This window comes from Bemisia tabaci, chromosome 4, assembly GCF_918797505.1.
Source record: "Bemisia tabaci chromosome 4, PGI_BMITA_v3".
In the NCBI taxonomy this organism is placed as follows: domain Eukaryota; kingdom Metazoa; phylum Arthropoda; class Insecta; order Hemiptera; family Aleyrodidae; genus Bemisia; species Bemisia tabaci.
The window spans coordinates 3723694-3748334 of record NC_092796.1 but is presented as its reverse complement, the minus strand read 5'-3'; the positions used below and the strand labels follow the sequence as shown (position 1 = coordinate 3748334).

General features: G+C 35.0%; 2 protein-coding genes across 3 annotated transcripts; both read right to left on the bottom strand.

Moving 5' to 3' along the window:
* Nucleotides 1-50: 50 nt before the first annotated feature.
* LOC109031197 (N-acylneuraminate-9-phosphatase) lies at nucleotides 51-24578 on the bottom strand. Of its 2 annotated transcripts, XM_019042571.2 has the most exons (5): nucleotides 24289-24578; nucleotides 14011-14045; nucleotides 12088-12262; nucleotides 5581-5816; nucleotides 51-4949 (listed from the first exon to the last, which is right to left on the bottom strand). In XM_019042571.2, the coding sequence occupies exons 3-5, from the start codon at nucleotides 12230-12232 to the stop codon at nucleotides 4674-4676; spliced, it is 657 nt and encodes a 218-aa protein (XP_018898116.1). In that variant the 5' UTR covers nucleotides 12233-12262; nucleotides 14011-14045; nucleotides 24289-24578; the 3' UTR covers nucleotides 51-4673. The 2 variants fall into 2 exon arrangements, with proteins under 2 accessions (XP_018898116.1, XP_018898115.1); XM_019042570.2 differs by lacking the exon at nucleotides 14011-14045.
* Neurochondrin (neurochondrin) lies at nucleotides 17491-24290 on the bottom strand. Its single transcript, XM_019042561.2, has one exon. The coding sequence runs from the start codon at nucleotides 23820-23822 to the stop codon at nucleotides 21606-21608; it is 2217 nt and encodes a 738-aa protein (XP_018898106.1). The 5' UTR covers nucleotides 23823-24290; the 3' UTR covers nucleotides 17491-21605.
* Nucleotides 24579-24641: the final 63 nt, after the last annotated feature.

Genomic DNA, 24641 nt, shown 5'->3' with positions numbered 1-24641 from the left:
CCCAATAGGTAATTAAAGGTTTACAGTGGTAATGAGAAAGTCTGAGTAAATAATTTGAGAGCTATTTTATTTCACTTTGGGTTACTTATCAGGCAATAAAAAAGACATTTTTTCCAGCTGATGTACAATTGTGAGAAAAACCACCGGAGCCTAAAACTACATATAGCTGCTTCAAGATGAAAACAATAAATACTAAGATTAAACCACATTCATATCACTTCAGAACTCTTTCAGTCGAATATACAAACTAAACCTCAAAAATTACATCTAGACACAACCTATAAATTCACATGTCTAGCACCCTCATGTGCATCACGTTGTATAACTATGCCTAGTCAGAGGTTGAAGGGATTCTATACAACATATTGCATGAAGCCGGGGGGGGGGGGGGGGGGGGCATCCTTGAACAAAGATATCTTTTAATTGTCATTTTTTGAACAAACCAAAAAAAGAAGAAGAAAAAATTAAAGGAGTTCTATGGGGTAGAATACATCTCCTTGTACGAGTATCCCTCTTTAAGTGATAAAAAAGCATCTTCCAATGTAAAAGGAATAATTGACAGGAGCATAGTTTTACAACATTCAAAATTAATATCTACAGTGCTTTCATGAAACCTGAGCTGAATTAAGACAAAAAATAAAAATAAGACCGAATGTGGAGTTCTCTAAGGCAATAATAAAAAGGCTGTTATAAGGGTTCGCTAAAAAGAACAATTATTACATTTGCTTTGTAAAAAATGGGGAACGGAAGCTCATGGCTTTTCTCTAGGATGTTACATACTGACTTCTCAAAGCACTGGAAATCCATCCTTCACAAAGTGGTTTACGATACCACCTTGTGGCAAAGGAGAGAGAAAGGAGCAGTTAATTTAAAATTTCTTTGTGGTTCCCAAAAAAGTGAAGAAGAGATAATTAAAAAGGGACCTCAAGAGAAACAATAAAAATTAAATAAAGCATAAATATAATCTTAAAGAAGACAGATTACAAACAAAAAGGACTTTAAAAAAAATTAACAAGAGGAACTACAATATCAGGTTATGAAAAATTACATCAAGAGCGATTTAATAGCAACTCAAAACACTAGAAGCGATCTTAAAGTTACCCTAACGTACAATATCAGGTACTTGTCACCAGTACAAATAAGGTAGATTTAAAAAGTCTTCAAAATTAACCTTTCTGTTCCTCCCTCACAGCACTGGTGAAAATTATACATCAAAAAGCTTACAGAGACATCTTTTCTTGGTGCTGCACAGCCTTGCTCATTTCCTCTTGGAATGCTCTAATCAATGAAATTTTCAAAGCAGAGTGTTAATTTTTGAATTCAGAGTTATACGTTTTAACGTAATGACAAATTATGCTGAGTTGGGGTGAACCTCATTTTCTGGAATTTCTAATTGCAATCAAAGTCTCACCTTCGTATAAAAAAAAAAAAAAAAAAAAAAAAACCACAGAATTAGTGGGTAGCATGGATCGATTAGGCAATAACGCCACCAGACACTAATCTCTGCTTACCGATACAAGCAAGACCACTACACCAGCACCACTTTTGATGGCTATTCAAAATAATTTTGTAAGGTAAAACTAAAACATTAGTTTCTACGGAGCTTTTAGTGAATAATCTAAAGCGCAAAAAATGTGTTTGCCTAGAAAGTGACAGAACCTGCCAAAATCACTAGCTTAACTCAGTAATCTCAGTCAATAACACCCATATTTGTCCATTGCAGTGAGGAGGAAGATGGTTAAGTTGAAGTTAATTGATAAACCCTTCTAAAATAAATAAATAAATAAATATTAAACTTACACTAAAAAGTAAAAGAAATGGAATTTACACGAAACAACCTGACCTTGAGAATTGTATTTCATCATTCTGAATTACAGGAATTTCATCATAGAATAGTCATCTCTTGGGATATCCCTAATATCTAAACTTTATTAAAATATATAAAAAACATCAGTTCCTGTGATTCTGGAAAATTAAAGAAAAAGTGATCGAGGTTCTGTATTTTTCCATACTTAGAGAGACAACAATTTTGGTAATCAAAAAATGTTTCACTTTGGCAATACTAGCAAATGAGTAACATTGATTGCTACTTGTATCTTTTTAACAAGAGATTTTCAGGATTATATTCGAATTGAGTAAATGTTTCCTAAAAGGATCACTAAAATGAAAAAATTAACTCAAAGTTCACTATTAATCTGCAATTTCATATTAAAACTGTTTGACTTGTCTTCTTGTTTAATGTTTCTTGACACTATCACTTCTTCGTTCTAGCTCCATTCAAACTTCTTCAACTCAAAATAGAAACTCGAGTTTCTGACATGAGAGAAAATAAAACATTACTCTGAGCCATGTCAAAACTAAGTGAGAGAAAAAAAAAAAAAAAAAACACTGTCAAAGAAACAAAAAAGCATACAGAAATTAATGAAACAAGGTGAATGTAAGATTATCATTATAGTTAAATGATCTAAACTTATTCCATTTACAGTCACTCATGAAAAATAGGGATTGCATGACTGCACTGTTGTACTCCTTTTTTTTGTTCCCCCTCAACTTCAATTTTGTAAAAATCTGCATTTGTTTTGTTCATGATCTAAATAAAATTCCCTGATGGTACATGATGCACTAAACTGTAGAGATTCATAACATAATACCCAGTGAACAAAGCTGCAGGGAGAGTATTCGGCACAGGATCGTTTAAATGGTAACGTAATCTAAAGATTTCCAAGTGACCAACAGAGTAGAAGGCCCTTGTTCTTGAAGAGCATCTTGGTTAAATTTTTAAGAAATATTGAAATGTAGGAGGTTTTTAGTTCCATACTTTTTTAAAAATATCATGTTCTATTCTACCCGTTTCAAATTAAAGATGCAGAGCTGCATGGCAATTAAAGGAGGAAAAATAAATAAATTATTACCTTTGGTTGAAATTTTTAACTCTTTACAGACAGCTTCACCCTAACAGAGGATAACAAGCTTTGACTGGAAATAATGGAACTCAATCGCAAAAAGGATTGCCATTCATTATATTTCAATGGTATGGTATTCTTTGGCTATAGCTTAGGATAATGAAAGTGAATTGTGGTCTCAATGACGGATAAGTTTACTTTTAGAGGAGCCTTTTTTCTGCTTTCTTTGACCTACATCTAGATCAAAATGTCAATTTCCAACCAATCTAAGAGCTTAGGAAAAAGAGTTCCTTTGTTCCTGAATTTGTAGAGAGAAATATTAGCGAGGTGTTTAATTCTAGTATAACTACTACATGGTCACATTCAATCAAAATTACAGCGCAGTTATAAATAGAGGCACAATTTGATGCTCGAACATTGCATCATTGGTATAGAAAAACTTTCTATATTCATCAGCTGTAAGTAAAATTAATAAGTAACTTGTCAGTTTTTCTGCCTTGTAAACCTCAACCAATTCTAAAAATAATGAGGTCACAGGTAAAAAACAGAAGAGGCTACATAGAGATACAACAAGTACAAAATAATAAAAAAGCATTAAAGAAAAAAAAGAAGAGGAAAGAAAAACCAGGCAAATTCCTCTGGTATCTGATAAGCTAAGGCTACTTATACAATTATTTTAAAAGAAAATGTTGTACACGAGAAATTATGCACTAAAAAAAAAAAGAAAAAGAAAAAACATTTAGTCGTCCATTAAATGCTGGATTTCTCAGCAGACCTAGATGGCAACTAAATTAGCAGAGAGTGTAGGCGTAGATGTTTACACTTTCTTATTTAAATAATTGGATTCTCACTCATTGGAGTTTTGATTAGTTTCTCAGCTGAAAATATAATAATCCTACAGAGAAAAAAACATTTCAGGTCAAGAATATTTTGAAAGATCGATACTTGACAATTTACTTGTCGAATCATGTTTTGAAGAAAAAAGAAAATTTACATAATAAAACATTTAAGCGTAAAATACGTTGTGACAATGTTTTCAAAATTGAAACTGTCATATATTAAGATGAGATTTCTGAGTTTCAAAGTTAGAATTTGAAAGATAGATATCTGAAGGATCTATATTATCCCTTATTTAAAGAATAGTTAGCAGCATATCTGCCTGTAGATACACTGAACCCATATTAATTCAACTGTTTGTTTTTAAAATAGCTTCAGTATTAAGAACTATGGAGCTTTGGTTTCCTTTGTTTGCCATAGCCTCCTGTATTTTCAAGAAACTATTACTTAGGCCTTTTTAATAATCAACATTTTAACTGAGGAAAAGATGAAAAACAGAGACCAAACACTTGAAAGTGTTGTCAAAACGGATTTCTAGTACAAACCATTTACTAAGTAATTCCTCAGAAATTCAATACACGAGTATTAACATACTTTAGAAATTGAGAAGTGTTAATCTTCAAAGCCTTGAATGCTTACACCATCCGTTTTCAAAAACATGATGTGCAGCGAAAAGTATCTAGTTTCTCATTTTTAATTTGCTCAAATCTTGGGGGTAATTAGGAGAGCTGATAAAGGCTCAAGTCATCAATCCTCTCCACATGGATTTTTTGCTTATTTCAAGATAAATATATTGTTGCATAGATTGCTGCCTAGAGAATTCAAAAAATTCCTAAAAAATGCCTCTGGACTATCCAGTTTGGTCAACTTCCTAAACTCCACATACTGTTCCATTACAGGCCACTTCCAAACAGTGCTCATCAAGCTGACATATCAGCTCCCATCGCTACTGTTACTGTTTGTATCTTCATCAGAAACTAGTGGCAAGGTTGGCCGTTTCATCAGAGGCCGCTTCGGCAAGAAATGGGTTAATTCCATAACAGAAGACAAGACATGGTCCGGTTTTACTTCAGTAGCGGGTTGAGTCTGAGATGTTTGGATCAGGAATGTTGCCGCAAGACCTGCTTTTACTCCTCCTAGGATGTCCGTCTCCATTTTATCACCAATCATTATACACTCGTGAGGCTCCACGCCCAAGAACTGGCATGCCTGAAAATGAAAGTTAAATTGGAGTGTGATGTATTCACTAAAGTAAACTAGATAAATGTGTACCTCCATTGCAGTGGTTCAAAATATTTTCTCTTCAAAGAGCAGTATTGGACATTTTTGGACAAAAATTTCAGAGAACATTTTTGGACAAAAATTTCAGAGAACGTTTTCGAACAAAAATTTCAGAGAACGTTTTTGAAAAGGTGCGGAAAGATTACAGGAAATTTTGCACAGTGATCATTAAAATTGTAAAGGGAATTCTGCGATGTTACAGACTGAAATATGAGAGGACAAAGTTTTGCTATTGATTTCTGAGCGAGAGTCTCAGATAAAATGATTAAAGCCTTTGCTGAATGAAGAAGGAATGAAGTGAAATTTGGACCATGCTGAACTGATGGGGATTGAGTTTTTTGGCTAAATATAGAAATAATGTACGTGCCATGAGCTTTCCTGTGCAGGTAAGTGTTTTAATAGGTAAGCCAGAAAAACTAGGCTCTTTTGGTAAATTCAATTCGATTGACATGTTCATAATTTTGAGAAATACAGGACTGAAGCTGAATAATTACAATTAAAATTTAACTGCACTGCGGTCTCATTCCTTATGAATGTTCAAACTAATGCTCGTCCTTACCTCAAAGAAGATACTGGGATGTGGTTTCTCCCAGGGCAGATCACCAGAGACAAAAATCCCATCAAAATATCTCCGCAAATTCAGGCGATCAACTTTTTCCCATTGTGACGGTGATGTACCGTTGGTGATCAAGACAAGAAGGTATGAAGAACGCAGTTGAATCAGGAGATCCACAACTTCTGACGTTAGTGCTAAAAAGTGGAAACGTAACCGCAGCCACTGCTGGTAAATTGCATCTGCAAAGGGAAAAATTGCAATGTTAGTGTGTGAATAGTAAAATGAAACAGGCTGCCTGAAAAGTGGGTTGCGATGGCAATACTCCGATTTTAATGAATATGCTGGAGATCTACTCAAAACAAAGAATTTAGAAATTTGTGTTCAAAATCATGTAAAATTGCACAAAATGGTTGAGAAAAGAAAACTTATTAACTCATCGTCAAAGTATCCCTCACAAGAGATCCTGGAAGAAAAATTGACTGGTGACTTCTCTGATTTTCAAACAAATTTTACTTCTTTTTAATCCTTTAGTGCAATTCAATGAAATAAAAATAAAATTACAAATTTCATAATCCTTCGCTTCTTGTAAGGCTTAGACATAAATGAACACTTCATCCAACTGGATTGAGATTTGATTGCTATTTAGAGTAAAGTATGACTATTAATTCAATACTTGCATGAGGAATCTCTTATGCAAATGCTGCTCCAATTTTGAAGAATTTTATCTGATTTGACATTCAGTCAAAAGTTGGGCATCGATTAGAGGAGATTTCAAAACAAGTGTTCATTAAAGAGAGGAGAAATTTTGAATCTCCCTCTATACAAAAAAGATCACACATAATCCAAAACAGTGTCATCTTCTTGGAGATCCGAGCATAAGATGATATAAATCATCTGCAGCAAGTGCAAAAGCCAAGTACATAAAGGTCGTTACTAGGCCAAGTACGATAGCAAATCAACTGGGAAAGAGGAAGATTCTTAAGATGCATTCCAAGCTTTGATTCATGAAGATCGGAGATACTGGCATCACAGCCCACCGGCGCCGATGATACACACAAGTAGGAGAACTATCCGTAAAGAATCAAAAGTAGATTGAAGGTGACTTACGGCGCAAGGGGGAGAAACGAAGCCGGATGCACGTGGCGTGACGTGGCGGGCCAGAAAAATTTTATGCTTACATTTCCGTCCGGTGCAGCGACCGGAATTATTATAGTACACAAAAACAAAAAAAGTCTGAAAAGAAGAAATATTACGCACATGTACCGACAACGGCTTCAAAAGCTTTGCACAATTAACTAAAGCAGTGGGTTTCGAACTGAATTCCAAGAAAAAATATCTAGAGATCTGCCCCTACAAAGAATAAGTTTGTTTCTTCTCTTCGTTAATCAAAAAAATTAGCAATCATCATGAACATTCAGGGCAATTTGGGGTCTAAAATTAAGACGTTTTGTTACATAATCAAATTCCGAACAAATCAAGTGGATGCCAACAACTCAAAACTACAGCTCTAGCCAATGAAGGGGCTTCAAAAGCATTGATGGTCCCTCAGTTTTTTCGAAACTTAATCATGAAGCCCTGCTTGAACCTCAGGATATTGTTAAGAACTATTGAACTTTGGAAAAATACTTATGCCGACATTATAATCATTGTATACCGAAACAGCCTGATTTTTTTCCAGAACGCCTTTCTCTGCCTCAAGTTTGTAACATTGATAACGTTAATATTTCTTAGTGACGGAAAATTGAAATTTTAAATCTAAAAATATTAGACATAAAAAAATAAAGAGAAAGAGAGAGAGAGACGAAAAAAAGGGGGGGGGGGTTAATAATTATATGAGCTTCACAAAATGGTCGAGGGCATCCCATTTTTTATAAAAAAAAGAAATGTCCCTCCATAATTTCATTTTATTTTATTTATTTTATTTATTTTTTTTAAATTTTACAAAAAAGTAAAAACCACACATGGACCTTGCAATTTTTAATCTCATTTTCATTCATGATTTTATTATACTTAAGCTGTAAAATAATTTCAGATTGTTTACATTGGTCTCAAAATTTATTTATAACTACTTATTGACGACTACTTACTGACCCATTATTTTTACTACCTATCCTTGAAGACTAGGGTTGTAGGGCGGACACTGCTCTTTAGTTCGAAACCCACTGTTTCAAGACACATAAAAACTGTGGAATATTGGAGACAAAAGACAGTTGATTCATGTTGTACATAGACCTTTTTATTCTGACAATCGTCTTTGCTGAAAATTGGTTGGATTTTAAGTCAAAGCAAGGAGAAATGTTGAATTATTCAATTGGAAACTGTATGTATGCACCATCAAGAATTGGAACTCATACTGGCAGATGTCATTGTAACTTGAGTAGCGACCTGTTTCTTCATTATGATTGAAGATATTTCCAAAAAACATACACAAGCAAACCTGATCGATTTTCGTTAGAATTAAAATTAGAGAAATCTGCCACTTTAGCTGATCAGCTTACCAGCACTGGTAGCACTATTACAAGGAAAACAACAAGTTTGAACATGAAAGTGAAAACAGGATAAGGGATGGGATGGACAACACACCAGGATACCCCTTCAGAGCTTGATCCTTCCGAATAGTTGTTCAACCCAGAAAATTTTACTTTTATTGCTAAATTTTTTAAACTTTCATGGTTTAAGATGTTCATCAATGGTTTTTAGAATACCCTTAGTACATGAAATATAACTACAGTCATTTGGAATAGTTTTCCTTGGATGGGTAGATGAATACACTTGCATCAGAAATTTGTGAAGCTTTATTTAATTACAAAATAAAAATAAAATAAATGAATTTCTTCTTTTAAAGGCCTCATGACTACAGTAATATTTCAATAACCTGCTCATCACTTTTCCAGCATTCTAGTTATCCGATGTGAGTATGAGGTACGTTTAAGCCTTAATTTCTTATTTTTTTCTTGTTTTCCTTTAATGTACATCATGTGGTTTAATGCATTTTCGATTATCCGGCATTTTTGGTGTCTAGCTCCAACTTTTGCCGCAGTTCATCGGATAACTGAAGTATTACTGAATACGGAAATTAACGAACTCCGTCTGGCTTTTATAATAATAACAAAATCATGTTATGCACTAGATGATTGAACATGCAAACAGCTGAGTTGCCCCACAGATAAATCAAGATGTTCGTAAATATTGATAAAAAAGAAGCAACACGCACTCAGCAACACTCTAAAGATGAGAGATGATAAATGAATGAGTGGCTAATCCTTTATTTTTACTTAAATGACGTCTAAATTCAAAGCAGCCTCTAAAGGATCAGAATCTAATCATAGCTTGCTATGACTCCTGGATTTGGAAACTTGTTTTCACAACTTGAGGAAAGGAGAGCGTTTTCAAAGAAAAAAACTACCTAAATTTCAATCTACACCCTCAATAGACACCAATATTAAAGTTTACATAACTTCATTTTGCATAGAGTTGTCCACATCAAATTCATATAGTTTAAGCGGGGAAACTTTGAATCCATGTACATCATGAGTCAACTGAATAAATTAATGAGAGAAAAACGAAATTAATTGAGAAGAGATTAAAATTGAGAAGACTGTAAATATTCTTACCAAATTACCGGTAAACAAGGTACCTAACAAGCATAGGTCACTGAAACTTCACAAAAAATTACTTGCACATGTGTGATGACACAGCCAACAAAATGAGATCAAGCAAACCTTCACATCCGCAAGTTTAATGTTCTGTATTGATGGATATTAGACCCCCTTGAAAATTAGTACACACCGCAAAAAAGGAATCAAATCCACAGTGCAATGCAATTTAAAATGCATTCCCTTGCAATTATTTTCCCGAAAAACCTGCTCGTTGAAGCTACGCTCATGCATGATAAAAGGCTTTTCTTCTTTCAACACCACTTTATATGATGTTTGAAGTAAGCTGCCCTACATTTAAAACTTAAAACTACGTCGAAAGAAAGTAATATTGAGGACATGTATTTCAATGAAAGTTATATTAATGGCTTTACTTTGTTTTTAATGCAGGGACCAAAATTTTTGTCGGTAGTTATCTGAAATTTTTGAGAAGTTAAGAGAGACTCTAATTTTGATGCGCTTGGAATAAAACTCCTGAGCTTGAAGTGAATCAATTGGGCACTTTGCGATACTTTTTTATAAATGCCCTCTAAAAAAAGTTTAAAACATGCAGAACCTATATAAGATTCAAATCCTGTTAAGGATGGACAGCTGCACTCAGCATATTGTGGTTCTTTCTCTCACACCTTCATTGGGGCATCAGCTAAACAACCCCTATACTTTGTATATCTCAGGTTGGAATCACATTCAACAGAAGGAATATTTGTTTGTTTTTTATTTTTCATTTATATTGAACCGTGTTCTGAACCTTAACTGATATTCATAAATCCATTAACACATTCTACAAGGAGAACGCTGAAAATTTAAACTACTGTAGACTAAAACTATTGTCAAAGGAGAAGCCTGCGGATACAAAGGTTTGACTACATTTAATTTTTACAATGTGACATTTTCTTATGGAATCCCTGTGTAAGAAAATTAAACTGTTTAAAAATGATCCCTCCCATTATATTTGCTTGATTCATAAAACAGTAAAAACTGGAAATGCAGCAATTGTGATGAGAAAATCAATTGATTAAATTGATTATTAATTAAAATTAAAAATGTAAATTGAATTAATTCATCGCTTAACTTAATTACTTCCCGCGATCAAAAGGGGTCATTGACTTTTTAAATTTTCTTTAGGACCTGAATTTCAGACATCCTCACTATGAACACCGTCTTTTTGGTTTTTCTCTGCTATAAGCCTTATAAAACGCTAAAAATCTGGGAAGAGTCCCTTTTCTTCTAAATACATTCCCTCATAAAAGGACACTTCAAGAGAGAAAGAGTGAAAATTATATTGCGGATAAAGCAAATAATTTGAATGGATTTTAGACAGACAGGACTTTTGTTATTTTTAATGACAATCTCTCATCAGGAATAGGAGGGGCCGAAACTAGTGGTACTCTGCTCGTAACATTACCTATTTGGGGAGAAAAAGTACCGAAATAATCATTATCCAAAGACACGGTAAATAGCTCATCATTGGCCAAGCCTTAACATGCTGATTATCAGACCAGCGTCGCCTCATGTTCTTCGCGCTTAGTTAGGTAAACCTTGTACATTGAAGAGGAAAAGTCAAGAGACGATATTGTCCATTGGACATGCAATTTTTTTTTTAAGGAAAAGAAGTCAAAGTTTCGAAACTTTGCCTTAATTTTTAATCTGTTATGTAAATGAACTTTGAGATGATAGATGAAAATTAAATATGTTAACGAGCAAAAGCACCAAAGAGCTAAGAATTGAGAATAAAGATGGAGCGAATGATTATTACCTTTGAATGATCACAGCATGTAGAGGAGTCCATTGGGATCTTCAAGCAGTGACGAAGTTTCGGAGTGCACTCGAATTTTGATGATGAGGAAAACAGTTTAACGATGATAATTGCAACCATTCATTTTAGAAGGAGACACTTGGATGAGTGAAATATTTTTGCCACCATGGTGACTCAATAATCCATCCACAAGTTCTACAATTTTTCTGCAAGGGACACTTCAATTCTAACTCTCTCCTTTCAACGGCTAAAGAATAATCTCTCTGATCTCATGGTAAGAGGCACGTTTCAATAGAACAATAAGGAACCCGACTGATAGCTTTTCCGCTATGCCCACTACATTTAAATAAGAGGTTCTTCCACATGGCAGAAGAAAAAAAAAACTACTTTCCAGCGTATCCAAGTTTTGACAATGTCAACCTTTCCAGAAATTTGAAAACTATTACCTTTGTTGGTCTTTACTCTTTGATACTCTTGTTACAGTTCTTTTTTTGAACATCCGAATTGCCTTTCCAAAACCATGATTCAAAACGTGTCTAATATTTTCCATTCAACTGTCTAAAATCTGTGGGAAATTCCGGTTATAGTTCTCTCACTTTCAAAAATTTCCGAACTCTCTTTGAACCTGCAATATTTTAATTTTTTTGCTGTCAATTTTTTAAGACATAATTGATTGCAGATTTACTTTTCATGATTTTAAATGCTTGATTCTTTGAAAAAAAGTCGAAAGAAACATTTCCAAAAACTTGGAATAAACTATGTAATTTTGAAAAACCTAATTTCATAAATTATTCGACGGATTCAGATTTTAGTAACAGAAGGAAATTGCTACAAAAACATTCCAATGAAGAGCCCCTAGAACCATGAAAAATTTTAAAATATCAGCAGTATTCAATGCTGCATGGTCTAATTTTTGAATCTATTGCCTCAGGTTTCAAAATATATCACGATCGTATTCGGGGGGAGGCCCAAAGTCCACTCATCCAAGTGTCAGCGTTGAGAATCTGTACAAAAAATTACATGTTTGTCATGCTGGCTAAGGACAATGTACGTATTTGTAAAAGCCTGCATAAGCATGTTGGTGAGTTGGAAAGTTACCTTTTAAATGTTCGTAACGTCCCCCGAGGGCACTTGACCATAGCTGCAGACGCCAAGCGTTGAGCTCCACCTCTGGATTATGGGGGCACTTTCGGAAGATGCGCAAGTACGTGTAGACAATCTCTTCTGCATCACTGTTTGACATGTGGTCGTTCCGCACAAGCCAGCTGATTAACTATGACAAAAGCAAACTCTTGGTTATGAAATAGTTAGAACAGGACATAACGCTAGATGAATTCAGAAAGTACATCAGAATTAGTAAAAACATAAAAAAACAACTTTCGGGTTATCTATTTGTGAGCACCTACAAGGTATTTATAACCTGTGATTCAAAATAGTGGTACCGTCGTAACCTTCTGAAAATCAAAATCAGGAGCACACGCTATGAATTTGTAAACTAGCATTTCAGAACTGAAAGAACCTGACTTCGTTTTGACACAGCTTACTGGGATTAGCGAGAGTAATTGCCATTTTTTTATTGCATTCACACCAGCCTACAAAAAGCTTCTCGTCCTCAGGACTGACGTTGTAAGGGACCATCATATCAAATAATATAAAAAATTAGCTGACGCCAAGTGTAGTCCTTTCCTTCAGAGCCCCTTTCGAGAACTCTATATCTCATTAATTTGACAAAATCCTTGGTTCCTTCAGTTTTGAATTAGCAAGCATGCACAGTACTTAGCTGAAGTTGACCGATAAAAATTTCTTACTCTAATTAGACGCCTTACTCATTCATTAGTGCTTGAACTACGATGCAAGAAAGTCTATATTCATCGATAGCTTCCAACAAAGAGCACAGTGCAAAGCAAAAACTCTAGGTTGTGTCTCATTAGGCTACAATGGGACTTACTGCAATACTCTGAACTCTTTTAAATCCATTTCATTTGATCTCTCATTCATTTCACGGTGCTTCATTTTATTATTTTTATCAGTCTAGAGAACAAGTCTCGCATTCATAATTTATTTAAAATAAATGATGAACATTAATACACTTGAATTAAAAATATATTGGGCATGGGTAGCTTCAAAAACAACAAGCTGCAGGGGAACTAAAACGTTGAGTCATTTGATGCAGGAAATTTCAAAATATTAGCGGGTTTTTCGACCTTAAATCAAACTAATAATCTACAGTCCCAAAACCTCAAAAACTGAGGGCAGCAAAACATGCCTGATCTTAGAATCATTTCTGATGAACCTTAGTGATTAACACTTTTGTTGCAAGTTATCAATAAATTGGAAGTTCAAGATGAACTGATATGAACACTCTTTTGATTTGATTAGCTGAAATCTTGAAAGTTGAGACTTGAATAGAAAAAATGAAAGGATCAATTATGTGAAGTAAACCAAGCAAGTGCAAAATTGTAATGAGAAATTACTAAGCCAAAAATTAAGTAGGTGCTGAGAAAAAATTGATCCTGATCAGATAGCTAGACTGAAATTTTGACCTTTCCTTAAAACAAAAAAGTACAAATTTTGGTGTTTTATCCGGTCTAAATTAATCAGGTACTTTGATAATGGGTTGGAATATTACTGTCAATTTTACTTAATTTTCAAATAAAATAATGATAAATATAAAGGTATTTGTGCTCAACTTAAATTGCAAGCAAATATATTGATTTCATTTTTACTTTTCTCCTTGGAAAATCATCCATTGCCTCCTGCTTTGATCTGAAATTGGATTTGCAAGTCTTGATTATTCAGATAATAAATATTTGCAATGGAAATAACTTTTACAGAACTTGATTTTCATGTGTTCCTTATGAATAAAAAGTTCCTTGATTAATTGATAACCATTCAGAGATAAGAGAGAAAAAAATAAATATTGGAGTAATGAAAGGTGAATAATTGATGCATTTTGATCACTTGGGAATATTTTGCTGCCCTACTCAACCATAACTAGAATGAAAAAAAGATAGGTACTACCTCGGCGGACGAGCTTTGGACCTTTTAAAAGGCTCCTGAAACATAGGACAAAATAAATTTGGCTTTCTGGGAGTGGATCACCAGTTTAAAATCTGGTTAGAACAAGTAAAAAAAAACTGAGAGAAATGTACGACGATGGGTACCAAAGTGTTTCAAGACAAGGGGAGCAAGAGGGTAAAAAAAAGAAACCACGCTCGCAGCCTAAATTTCGGGTGAGAAAGAGCAAAACACATGATCTAATTTTTGCTAATGTTTATGTACCAGACTTTATTGTGCTGCAGTTTCGTAATTGCACCGTAGAAATCATATACGTGTCATGTTCGAAAGACGAGTGATCATCGTTTTCGTTTGAAACGTGTGATTCATTAGAATTGTTCTTTGAAAATTTCGCATTCAAACGTCAAAATTAGTTTTCCTGAGGGGGAAAAAACAATCAGAATCCCAACAAAGGACGACTCGTTGTTGTAAATTAAAGGGCTCAGGGTACATAAATTGCTCAAATACCTTATTTTTTTGCGATTTCGTGGACCGGCAACATTTAAATGATGCCTTTCTTGGATGTCGTGATAAAAATCAGTAATGATTTATTTCATCGGCACAATGGGCATTTTGACTTCTAACACTGACTGCATTGGAGAGGAGTATTACAAAATGTGAAAAAATTAAAAGCTCAAATCGATGTTAATACGGAATACATAGAGTTTTAGAAGTGGTTTCGTTGACTTTCTCGTAGTATTTCTTTGGAGAGGCGATCTTTAAACATGAATTGTTGCTCTACAAATCAAGCTCAGCACAATGCGATATCAAAGCTGAAGCACAAAAGATACCGACATCATGCCTGCGTGCCACTAATCGTGTCTAGGATATATTTTTGTAGTAAAAAAGAGAGATTAAAAGCGCTCTGGCACTTTAAATCCTCACAGTAACGCCTACCATGGATGCCTCACCGCGACCTCTCCTGAAATGAAATGTTTATAATATAAATAAACGCAGCTTTGATTCTCCCGTCCCGTGGGATTTCAAAAAAATTCCAATTTTTCCCGCCTTCTGGTCGACGACAGCTCCACCAATCGCAATAAACCGCGCTCAACGCTGATTGGCCGCTGCACTTTACGAGTGCCGTGCGGCGGGAAATCTACGCGGGCAATGAAAAATGTAGCATCATTCCGTACTTCAGGGTGCGAGTTGTGTGACCTCCTCTGAAGTGGTGAATGCCTGAACAGTCAAAACGCCTTCATTTTGTGCGTATGTAACATGGACGCATTCGACGTCGAACTGAGGGCTCTTTGCTTGTCTCTCTCACACCATAACTTAATGTCAGCATTGCCTATATTGTGCCAATGAAGTAAACTATCACTGATTTTTAACGCAAAATTGGTTGCAGAATAAGAGGAAGGACAAAATATACTCTAGTACTACTTTACGATACTTTACTCACTTTTTAATATTCCTTTTTTAAGTGCTTCGGGCTATTTTAATTTTATTTTAATTTATTTTCCGATGGAAATAGGTACACTATTTCAGCTTTCATTTCACATTGGGAGGTGTTGATGAATTCTTTGTTTGATTCTTTCATTAGGTACGTACAACCATTAAAAAATCATAAATAGGTACAGGTCAATCAAGGAGTAGGCTTCCATTCTTTTCCGACTATTTAATGGTAAATTGATTTTGGTTTGGCGACCAAACGCTCGCTCAAAGATTGAATTCATCCACTTTCACTTCAAATATATTCTTGACACTTCTTAACCAAGTTGATTTTTTTTTCTAGATTTTTTTTCCTTTTAAAGGTTTGCATCAGGTACACTTAGTTTTCCTGTGTCTGTTTTCTCAATTATAAATTGATGTTGTGTGAGAAAACCCTGTGCAACAGGTAAAATAACTTCATCAACTTTGAAACGAATTATTTTCTCAAGAATTTGAAACAATCGTTGGCCCTTCAAATAATTTCACTGAAATTACTTAAGAAAAAGATGAAAGGACATGATTACCAGAAAATTCAATTTTTGGGCCAGCAGAGATTCAAATTCTAATGTTATGTATTAACCATTTAAAAAGGGGACAACCTCATCTTTTAAGCGGTACATATAGTTTCTCCCTTCTTCTTTTGATAGTTTCAATTATTTCTAATAAAAAACTACACACTCGATTTTGCAAATACATACATCTAGGTATACCTAGAGCAGAATTTTTCAAGACAGTGATGAAACATCACAATTCCATGAGAAAGTAGTCGGTTAGGTCATAAAAATCAATTGACAGCTGAAAAGCTGTGAGAGCAAGATTTTGAATGGTACATTCAAATTTTGTCTGAATTCGACAGCTACTGGAGAAATCAATTGTATATTGTATAGAGGTGGGCAGCAAATTTTGGAGATGACTCCAAGTTTTTTAGCCCTTTCAGTGATTTACTTTCGCCGACGAGTGATTATGAGATGCTTTCACAAAAATGTCTTCCTCCAAAACCGTTCAATCAATTTCAAGAATTTTCAGCTCCTTACAAGTTTATGGAACAAAAATTGTGTCATAATTTGACAAAAAATTTGTGACTGCAAAGGAACTGAACTTTTAATAAACTTAAAACTGTGTGCTTGCGGAGTTGTGACAGTGAGAAATGGCCTGTGTAAAAATAATTTTCTATTACAAGCTTTGATGGGAGGAAGGAAGTCATCATTCAAAATGTTAAGAAGTGGGAAAATGCCAAACAAACTTTGATCTGTTTAAAAGCCACGGGTATTTTAAAAAAAAAGGGACATTGTTTTTCTACGCCTTCAAACTTCACAAAAAAATGTGTGACAAGGAAGCACAGCCACTCTAACAGGAATACCTCTTTTTTGCAGAGAAGAATAAAAGTGAAGATGAGATTGGATATAATACGTTGAGTGTCATAAGTAGCCTGGTGTTGCTTTTTCATATTTTCTTCATACATTCAAAGAAAATGTACTTTAAAATAGACAATACTGTATTTTATTAATATTTTTTTTTTTTGTTATCTGCTACTCCCCAGTCAAAATATTTCTAAATACAAAACAAAGTTCTCTAGAATTTGCCTTTTTTTTACAACATAGGGATGACACAATTTAAAAATGCCCTGAGTTTTTGCAGCATTGAAGAAGACTATTAACCGTTGGTATATTTGAGATCGAATTCAGAAACTTAGTTAAACGGAATACTTATTGTGGTGAAAGTTTTATTTTATTATAATAAATAATAAAAAAGCAAAAACACCAGAACACCAATTTTTACACCAATGGATCATTTAACGTAACAATATGAGAAATGGTCTTCTATTTTGCATAAAAGGGATTCTAAGTAATTTCTGAAAGAATCGCCTGTTTCCTGAGGTTTGATATTCATAGCATTGCTACCTACAACATTAGGTACACCCATCTGTGGTGGGCTAAGAGGGGCTTCTGCTATTTTCTCAGCAGTTCAATGTTAGTATTCTATTTTGTATGTTATCAATGACTAGAATCAATGTCAATATCCGTAAAAATAAGTTTATTCATCATTAAACAAGAGTAACACAAACTCATTTGAAAAAATGCAAAAAAAGTTATCAAAGTTGCATAGAACTAGCCACACAGGTTATTAAGGTATCAGTCGCTACCTAAATTTACTTAGTAGACAGAAAATACGATGAAAAAATGCACAAAACCCGCTTTGCAAACTACAGGAACGAGCCATCCAATCAGAGGAGGGGCCCATAATATTATGTTTTTAACTACATGAATAGCATCAATGTGTAACATCTGGCTTTCATTAAAGACTGCAGCTGTACTCTAGATAATCTTTCTCCGACTGGTTTTTTAGGGGTGTAGAACTAAGCCCAGACTTTTCAGTTCCTCTCCCAGCGAGAGAAGACCAGCAACTGAATGGAAGTTAATTTCTGATTAGATGTGTGTTTTAGAGAAGTGAGGCGATCCATTAACTCCAGATATGAATTGAGAAAAAAATAGAGAGTACAATTAGAGGAATCAGTATTGCAACGGGAACATTAAAGTAAAATAAAGTAAGTTGTGAGTTGAAGGAAGGAACTACTGGTATTGCAACATTGCTATGATAATGCAATGCTACATTCTCAGGAAATCAACTGAAAAATTGAAATTTTAGTACAGAATCTCTTTCGCAATTAATTTACAAGAGTGACCTACTTCCTGTTATCTTAGGCTTTAATTTGAAAATTGTTGATCTTACTTTCAAAATGTAGGAGAGTTAAAATAAAATATGAGATTGAAGAGACTAGTGATTTTACATCATACTTAGGTAAGACTATAGGAAAAATTCAGTTGAATGAAAAAACCTTCGGCAAAGTAAATGGAAGTAGGTAACAACAGATTTGATGCCACAGTAGAGTTCATTTCAAATTTAAGTGCTTCAAGGTGGGCTCAAGAAATAATAATTAGGTACTTAAAAATTTGGACTTAACATAAGTAGGTAATCTGGACCAAATTTGATATAACATAATTATAACATCATTTGAGACTTTAAAAACTGCAAAACATTTTCCTAAAAAAGGCTGTTCAAATGTTTGTGAAATTATGTGGATCTACTTAATACTTTTAAGTTTTGAATACCACTCCAATAGCTGATTCATGAATTAAGGGGTTTTGAAGACAAGTGGTTTAAGCTCAGTTTTTAAAAAAATTGAGATATTAATGATTTCAACTAAAACTAGTCTTAAAATATTGACTGCTAAAATTTAAAGTTCTAAGTTTCAAAAAGCGAGTTTGAACTTTCTTTCCACCATGAGGCTTTATGTGATTTTGAAACTTTAAACATGTATTTCTTGAAATAGCAAAAATTGCACTTATCCCTCTTGTCCTCAAAGCCCCTTAGTTATGTTTGTGTTAAAGTATTGTCTTACATTCTCATGATACGAGAACCTACAAGATGAAATATTTTTTTACATATAAATAAATACACAATTATTGTGCACTCATCACAAAAAAAATTATAGAATTTTTGTGTGTTTAAGCACAAATTACTCTAGAATTATTTTACATGTTAAAGAAGTAACACACAGAAATATACTTTGAAATGAGAAATTATATGCATCAATACTGTGAGCTATGCTACCAGGTGCCTACTTTTTACGTCAAAACTATCAGGCATTCCACAGCAGGTTTACATATTCTTTTGTGCTTACTTATACCCTGATCAAATTTAAAAGCTCTGTTCACTAATTACTTAGTCTTAATTTCTAAACAAAATAAGTACATTTTCATGAAACCTCAAGAGGTTCACTAAGTATAATATGTATTTTGATAGATTTTAAGGGAGCAAGTTAGAGCTAAAATGCACAATTAATTTTTAGATTAAACTATCGGTGGGCAGATTATAAACGCAGAAATTTCACTAGAAAAAAACTAGATAAAATTCAGCTATTCTTGAGCGCAAAGTTTCTTATGTCTTAACACAAAATCAGATAAGTTTAATTAAGTAGGTATGTAAGCTTTCCTAAACTGACAGCGTTTTAATTTGGAGACCTAGGGCAACAATCTAAAGATATATCAATACAAATAAAGAAATAAACAGAAAGATGACCTGGAGAATGGATTGTTGGATAAGTCATTAGAACAATAGACAAGGTTATTCCTAAGACCAGAGTTTAATTTGATGTTCATAAACAGCATTGAACTAGACCTACTTACAGGTGTCAGTATTAATTTATGTGTACCACTAGACAAAGTGTAAATTAAAGTACTACGCAAAATGTTTGACCTTCAAAATTTCATGAGGAAAACGGATCACACAGTGCGAAGTCTGAAAATCAACTCCTAAACAAAATATAAGTGTTTACAATTAACACTGATTAAATAGCCTAAACTACAAATGACACCATGTGTACGTATAATCTAACTTCCACTTGATCTGTGTTAAAAATACTTGTTAATGTCTTGTTCAGGAGTTAATTTCCTAACTCCCAGTTGTGTAACTAGTCTTCTACATGGAATTTTGAAGAGATAAAAAAAAAAAAAGTTTTTTCTTCTTCTAACTTTTTCTAGTGGCTCATTAACTAGATGCAATTGTGTGCCATTTTTCAAGACTCAAAGACCGGAAAAGGTTAATTTAGGATAGAAGAAAAACATATCTTAAGAAATAAAAAAAAGAGAGATAAAACAAAAGTAAGTAAGACAAGACAAGCTGAGTAAGAACCAATTGAAAAAAGATAAATGGTAAAAAATCGTTAATGATTGAAGAATGAAGAGTCTCTGGGAGAAGTTGATACATTCTTCAGAAAATAGAAAATCTAAGTGCCTACAAGATAATGGAGCATTTCATTGCAACAAGGAAAAACTCTAAAAAAGGTATCGTTAGTCATAACAACCGCACTTGAGAAGTGTACAAAGTTCTTCTTTTTTCCAGTGAAATACATCCTTTTTAGAATGAAGAGGGCATTGCAAGCTTGAAACGAATGGCTCAGAAAGTTTTTCATATTCAGTTTAACATGATTTTATAGGGTGCTCCACACTGAATTCTAAGCTACATTAGAAACCTCTTTTTGAGCTAGTAGATTTGTGATCATGAAGATCTTCGTTTACTTCAAGGCATTACTTTAGATATACCTACCCTAGCCATTTGGAATTCTAAGAGAGTTTAAAAACATTGACATGAATGATTCCATTAAATTTTTAGATATTTTGTTACAATTCGACAATAAGCAAATATCGGCTGTATTTTTTATTTGAGGAATTTTCTTCACTGCTTTTAGTTTCAGAGGTAAGAAAATTGTGATTGGTCTTGAAAAAAAGGCCTCTGTATTCATATGCAATATGCTTGGATAGTGACGTAAAAATTTTGTCATGAGGGGACTAAATTTCCATTTTTAGTGGGGAAACAATATTAGACACGTTAAAAATATCTACTAATTTCTTTTGCACATACAGTGTGTTGGAAATCATTTGGAAAGACAAGGGTCGTTTTCAAAAATTGCCAATTGCTTGTGAGTGCTCTAAAGACAATAATTTCACGATGTTTCTTCGCCTGAATGTGACTAGAGCCATCCCAATCAGGCACATATTGATGACCAAAGTGCGAAACCACGTACCTATTTCCAACGTTGTATAAGTCCTGTCATATCTGTTTAAATGCTTCCTTGGGAGACTCGTCAACCTAATTTCTTGAAAAAATTATTAATTTTTCTTCTCTATCAGCAGGGTATTCCATATTAATTTAAAGCTAGTTGGCTTGTTTCTCTACGAAATAATAAAATAGAAATGGTCATTTTGAAACATTGCGATTGAGATACAAGGTCTTGCACTTAGGCCATCGATAAGCCGATTGATATTTCCATTTAAGTACATTTTTTGTGAGTTGAAGGCCCTATCTTTGTGGCTGGTTGCATGTTGTGAAGGATGCAATGTGTTTACATTTTAAATGTAAAAATTCATTATGGTATTGGACCATTGAAAGATATGGGAAAACAAAACAAAAAAAAAACCATGTACACAAACGTACAATAATTCCCGCCTGACTAGCACCGAAGATGCTTCTTTCCATTGATACCTCATTTACAGTCTTTATAAAGGCAGACAATTAGAGCAAGAAAATATTAGGAAGCAGGTTAGGAAGCGCTGAAAATCCTGAAATCTTTAATCCCCGAACAATTTTTTCCCTAACTCCATAAATCGATGTGTGCGGCACACACTCAAGGCATCATGTTTTTTTAATTCAGACGCAACGCTCTGGTTTGCATCTATCAACCTACACAAGAAATCTTCGTACGCAGACTTAATATTTGGAGGCAGTGACCCGACTTTCACTTTTCGGAGCGTGTCAATTATACCTTGTGCCCAGCCGCTGTCTAGACAAAAGTCTGAGATCCAAGGCACTTCAGCGATCACTGCAGACATGGTTTGCATGCCTAAAAACCACAATTCCATCAGTTCGATCCAGTGTTTTTTGTATGCCATAGCTACAACCAGGGTAGCGGAGTCATTTGACTCATCCACATTATAGGCATCCCACAAAAATCGAATAGTTGATTGGATGTAGCGGCAAATTGTAAAATCGTTCTTTTTCACCCGCTTTGACTGTTGTTTCAGTAACAGCAAACCTAACACAGCCAGGTGGGCATGTAAAACCAAGTTTTCTGCTGAATTCTTTAGCTCTGGAAGGTTGTCCAGGATGAATCGCATAAGTGAAGAAAACAAAGTCGATTCTTCCACTGTTTTCGCTTCAAGTACTGTGAAATTCATGAAGATGTTACACATGGAGATGAGTGCTGCTCGAGAGTCTTTCATGTCCTCTAGAAGTTTTGGCGGAAGCACTGGGTCGACAGGCCTAGCTTTTAAACGCTCCGACTTGGGCAACAATGGCTTTTTGTAGTGAGCAATAGACCAGTGAAACGTGAAACTTTCATAGAGAACTTCTTCTTGCTTCAAAGACAACATTATCTGACGGCTCTTGTCTTCCACGGTTAGATGACAGAGAGCGGGTAGCATGAGCCTTAGAACATCAACTTTACTTAATGGGTCAGGGTCCTCCAGTAGCTCAGTTTTGGCATCTGCATGTTTTTTCTCCAAAAGATACCTCTCTCGGTAAGCATAGAACGTTTCATTAGCAAGAGCAAGCATAAACGGCAACAACTCGTAAACTTGGTTCCGCATAGCAGAGGTTTCTTGTGCAAGCCATGCAGACAGTACACGGACCATTGCGCAGACAAAGACTTTTTGTTTATTATCTACAGAGCCTTTTGAGAAGTTTGCTGTATCTTTCGATATCTTTGCTAAGAGTCCAACAACAGCTGAAAATGCTCCCTTTAATGCAGTGTAGAGCTGCTGTTTTTCTTTTTGCTCCAAGTCGATTGCATCTGCTGCGACAAAGGCTACAGACACTTCTAAGATAAGAAAACAAGAAGTTACTAAGTCTACATCTTTCATAACTTGCTCCATTTTTCGATCTTCAAGTTGCATTCGGACTTCAATTGATGAAAGTTGAACCAAAAGCAAAAAGAATTGCCTTGGCTTCTCTGGGTCAACGATTGTCCATTCGGCACCCAGCAGATTGACCATGACTGAAGCAAGTTTGAGGGCAGGATCTCGTTGTGCTTTACCGATCTTGCTTGTTAGAATATCTTTCAATCCTTTGTAGATACTGCCAGGCCATAACTCTTCAGTTTCTGCAAGAGATTCTGACTCGGGGCAATTCCACAATAATGCGTGCAAGACCCCACACAATTCAAATTTTCTTTCTGAGTGGTCTGTCTCAAAATCGAAGGCAATTTTTGTAACTAGAGCATGAAAAGCCTTAGTATTACCACCCCAGGCTGCTGGTCCAAAGCGATTAACAATAGACACTAAGATGCTAAGAGCAGCGTCTGTTTGGAAAGAGAGCTGAGAGTATATTTCTGACATTTTTGCAACTGCTCCGACATCAAAGAGAGCTTTTTGACCAGCATCATGTGCTGCGATATTCTGAAGACACTCGTAGGCCTCAGTGATCAATATTAGATTTTCATCTTCTGCTTCATCCTCGATTTGGCTCACAATTTCTAGAAACACTGACACGTTGGACAGAAAATCCGGATGTGTGGCTAGTTCTGGCTCAGAGCAAAATGCTGATAAGACAGATAATGCGACCGATTTGTAAATATGGGCGGGACAGTCATCTGGCACAGATTCAGAAATTAGAAGCCTTTTCAGAAAAGTAAAACCAATGGCCTCAAAGAGAAGTTTTTTAGCAGCACTACTACAGTCCCCTTTCACAAGTTTGGTAACCATGAACAGTGCAGCGAGTTTTTCTGTATCATTTTTTGCTGCAGTAAGGATTGCAGCACACTTTTTCACAGAGTCTGGAATGGCAGCCATCGTTAAACAGGGATTTACAACCGCATAGCAAGAGAAAATTAATGTACACTTCACTAGGATTCCAAAAGTTATGCTTGGGAAAAAACACTCAAACGCACTTCACAGCTTGGGGAAGCATGACTCAGTAAGTTCAACAAACATCCAATAAGGGTACGGGACGCCCACATGGGAGTTTCGTTCAGGAACCAATTACCAGGAAATTTCACTGAAAAGATAATCTCACACGTCTAAAAATAACCCTCAGACTGGCAGCAGATCAAATTCTTGGGTTACGACTAGAAAAACTGGCACCGACTCAAAATTGGTCCGAGAGGGCTGAACGGATGTACCCCTCAAAGGTGGTACTATGTAAATAAAAGCATTTTACAAAAGCTACAAAACTTAGGCCTGTGAGTAAGACCGTACATGACCTTGACAAAGGTTGACTTATGAACGGGCGAAATGTGAGAAATATTCAGGAATTTACCTGATCACAAGCCTTTTTGTCGCCATGTTTGGTAGGGATAAGGGTGTTGTCCAAATCGAAGAAAATCGCTCTCAATGACAGTTTCGTCGGACGCTGAGCAGTTGCCATCACAAATTTCGCTGGAAACAGACTTTCAAGATTACGGAAACTCGTAAATACTGCAAGAAGACTGAGTGGGAACTAGACGTAACGCTGACAACTATTATCGCAATAACAAAAAACTAATCAAGCACAAAAAGGAAAATTGATTGTTTTGTTTTTCTCTTTTGGTTCCGTCTCATGACGTAAGAACTTCCGTCAGCGGAAATTTCCGAAACCAACACGAGAGAGCAGAGCAGAGCAGCGGTCGCTGA

What these genes read in the sequence shown, in the direction of transcription:
- Neurochondrin (XM_019042561.2), bottom strand. Translation starts at nt 23,822, where the DNA reads ATGGCTGCCATTCCAGACTCTGTGAAAAAGTGTGCTGCAATCCTTACT.
- LOC109031197 (XM_019042570.2), bottom strand. Translation starts at nt 24,396, where the DNA reads ATGGCAACTGCTCAGCGTCCGACGAAACTGTCATTGAGAGCGATTTTC. An exon ending in ACAAAAAGGCTTGTGATCAG is followed by an intron (nt 12,263 to 24,288) that starts GTAAATTCCTGA and finishes CTTTTGTCATAG; the next exon opens with TTAATCAGCTGGCTTGTGCG. An exon ending in ACGTTACGAACATTTAAAAG is followed by an intron (nt 5,817 to 12,087) that starts GTAACTTTCCAA and finishes TTCCCTTTGCAG; the next exon opens with ATGCAATTTACCAGCAGTGG.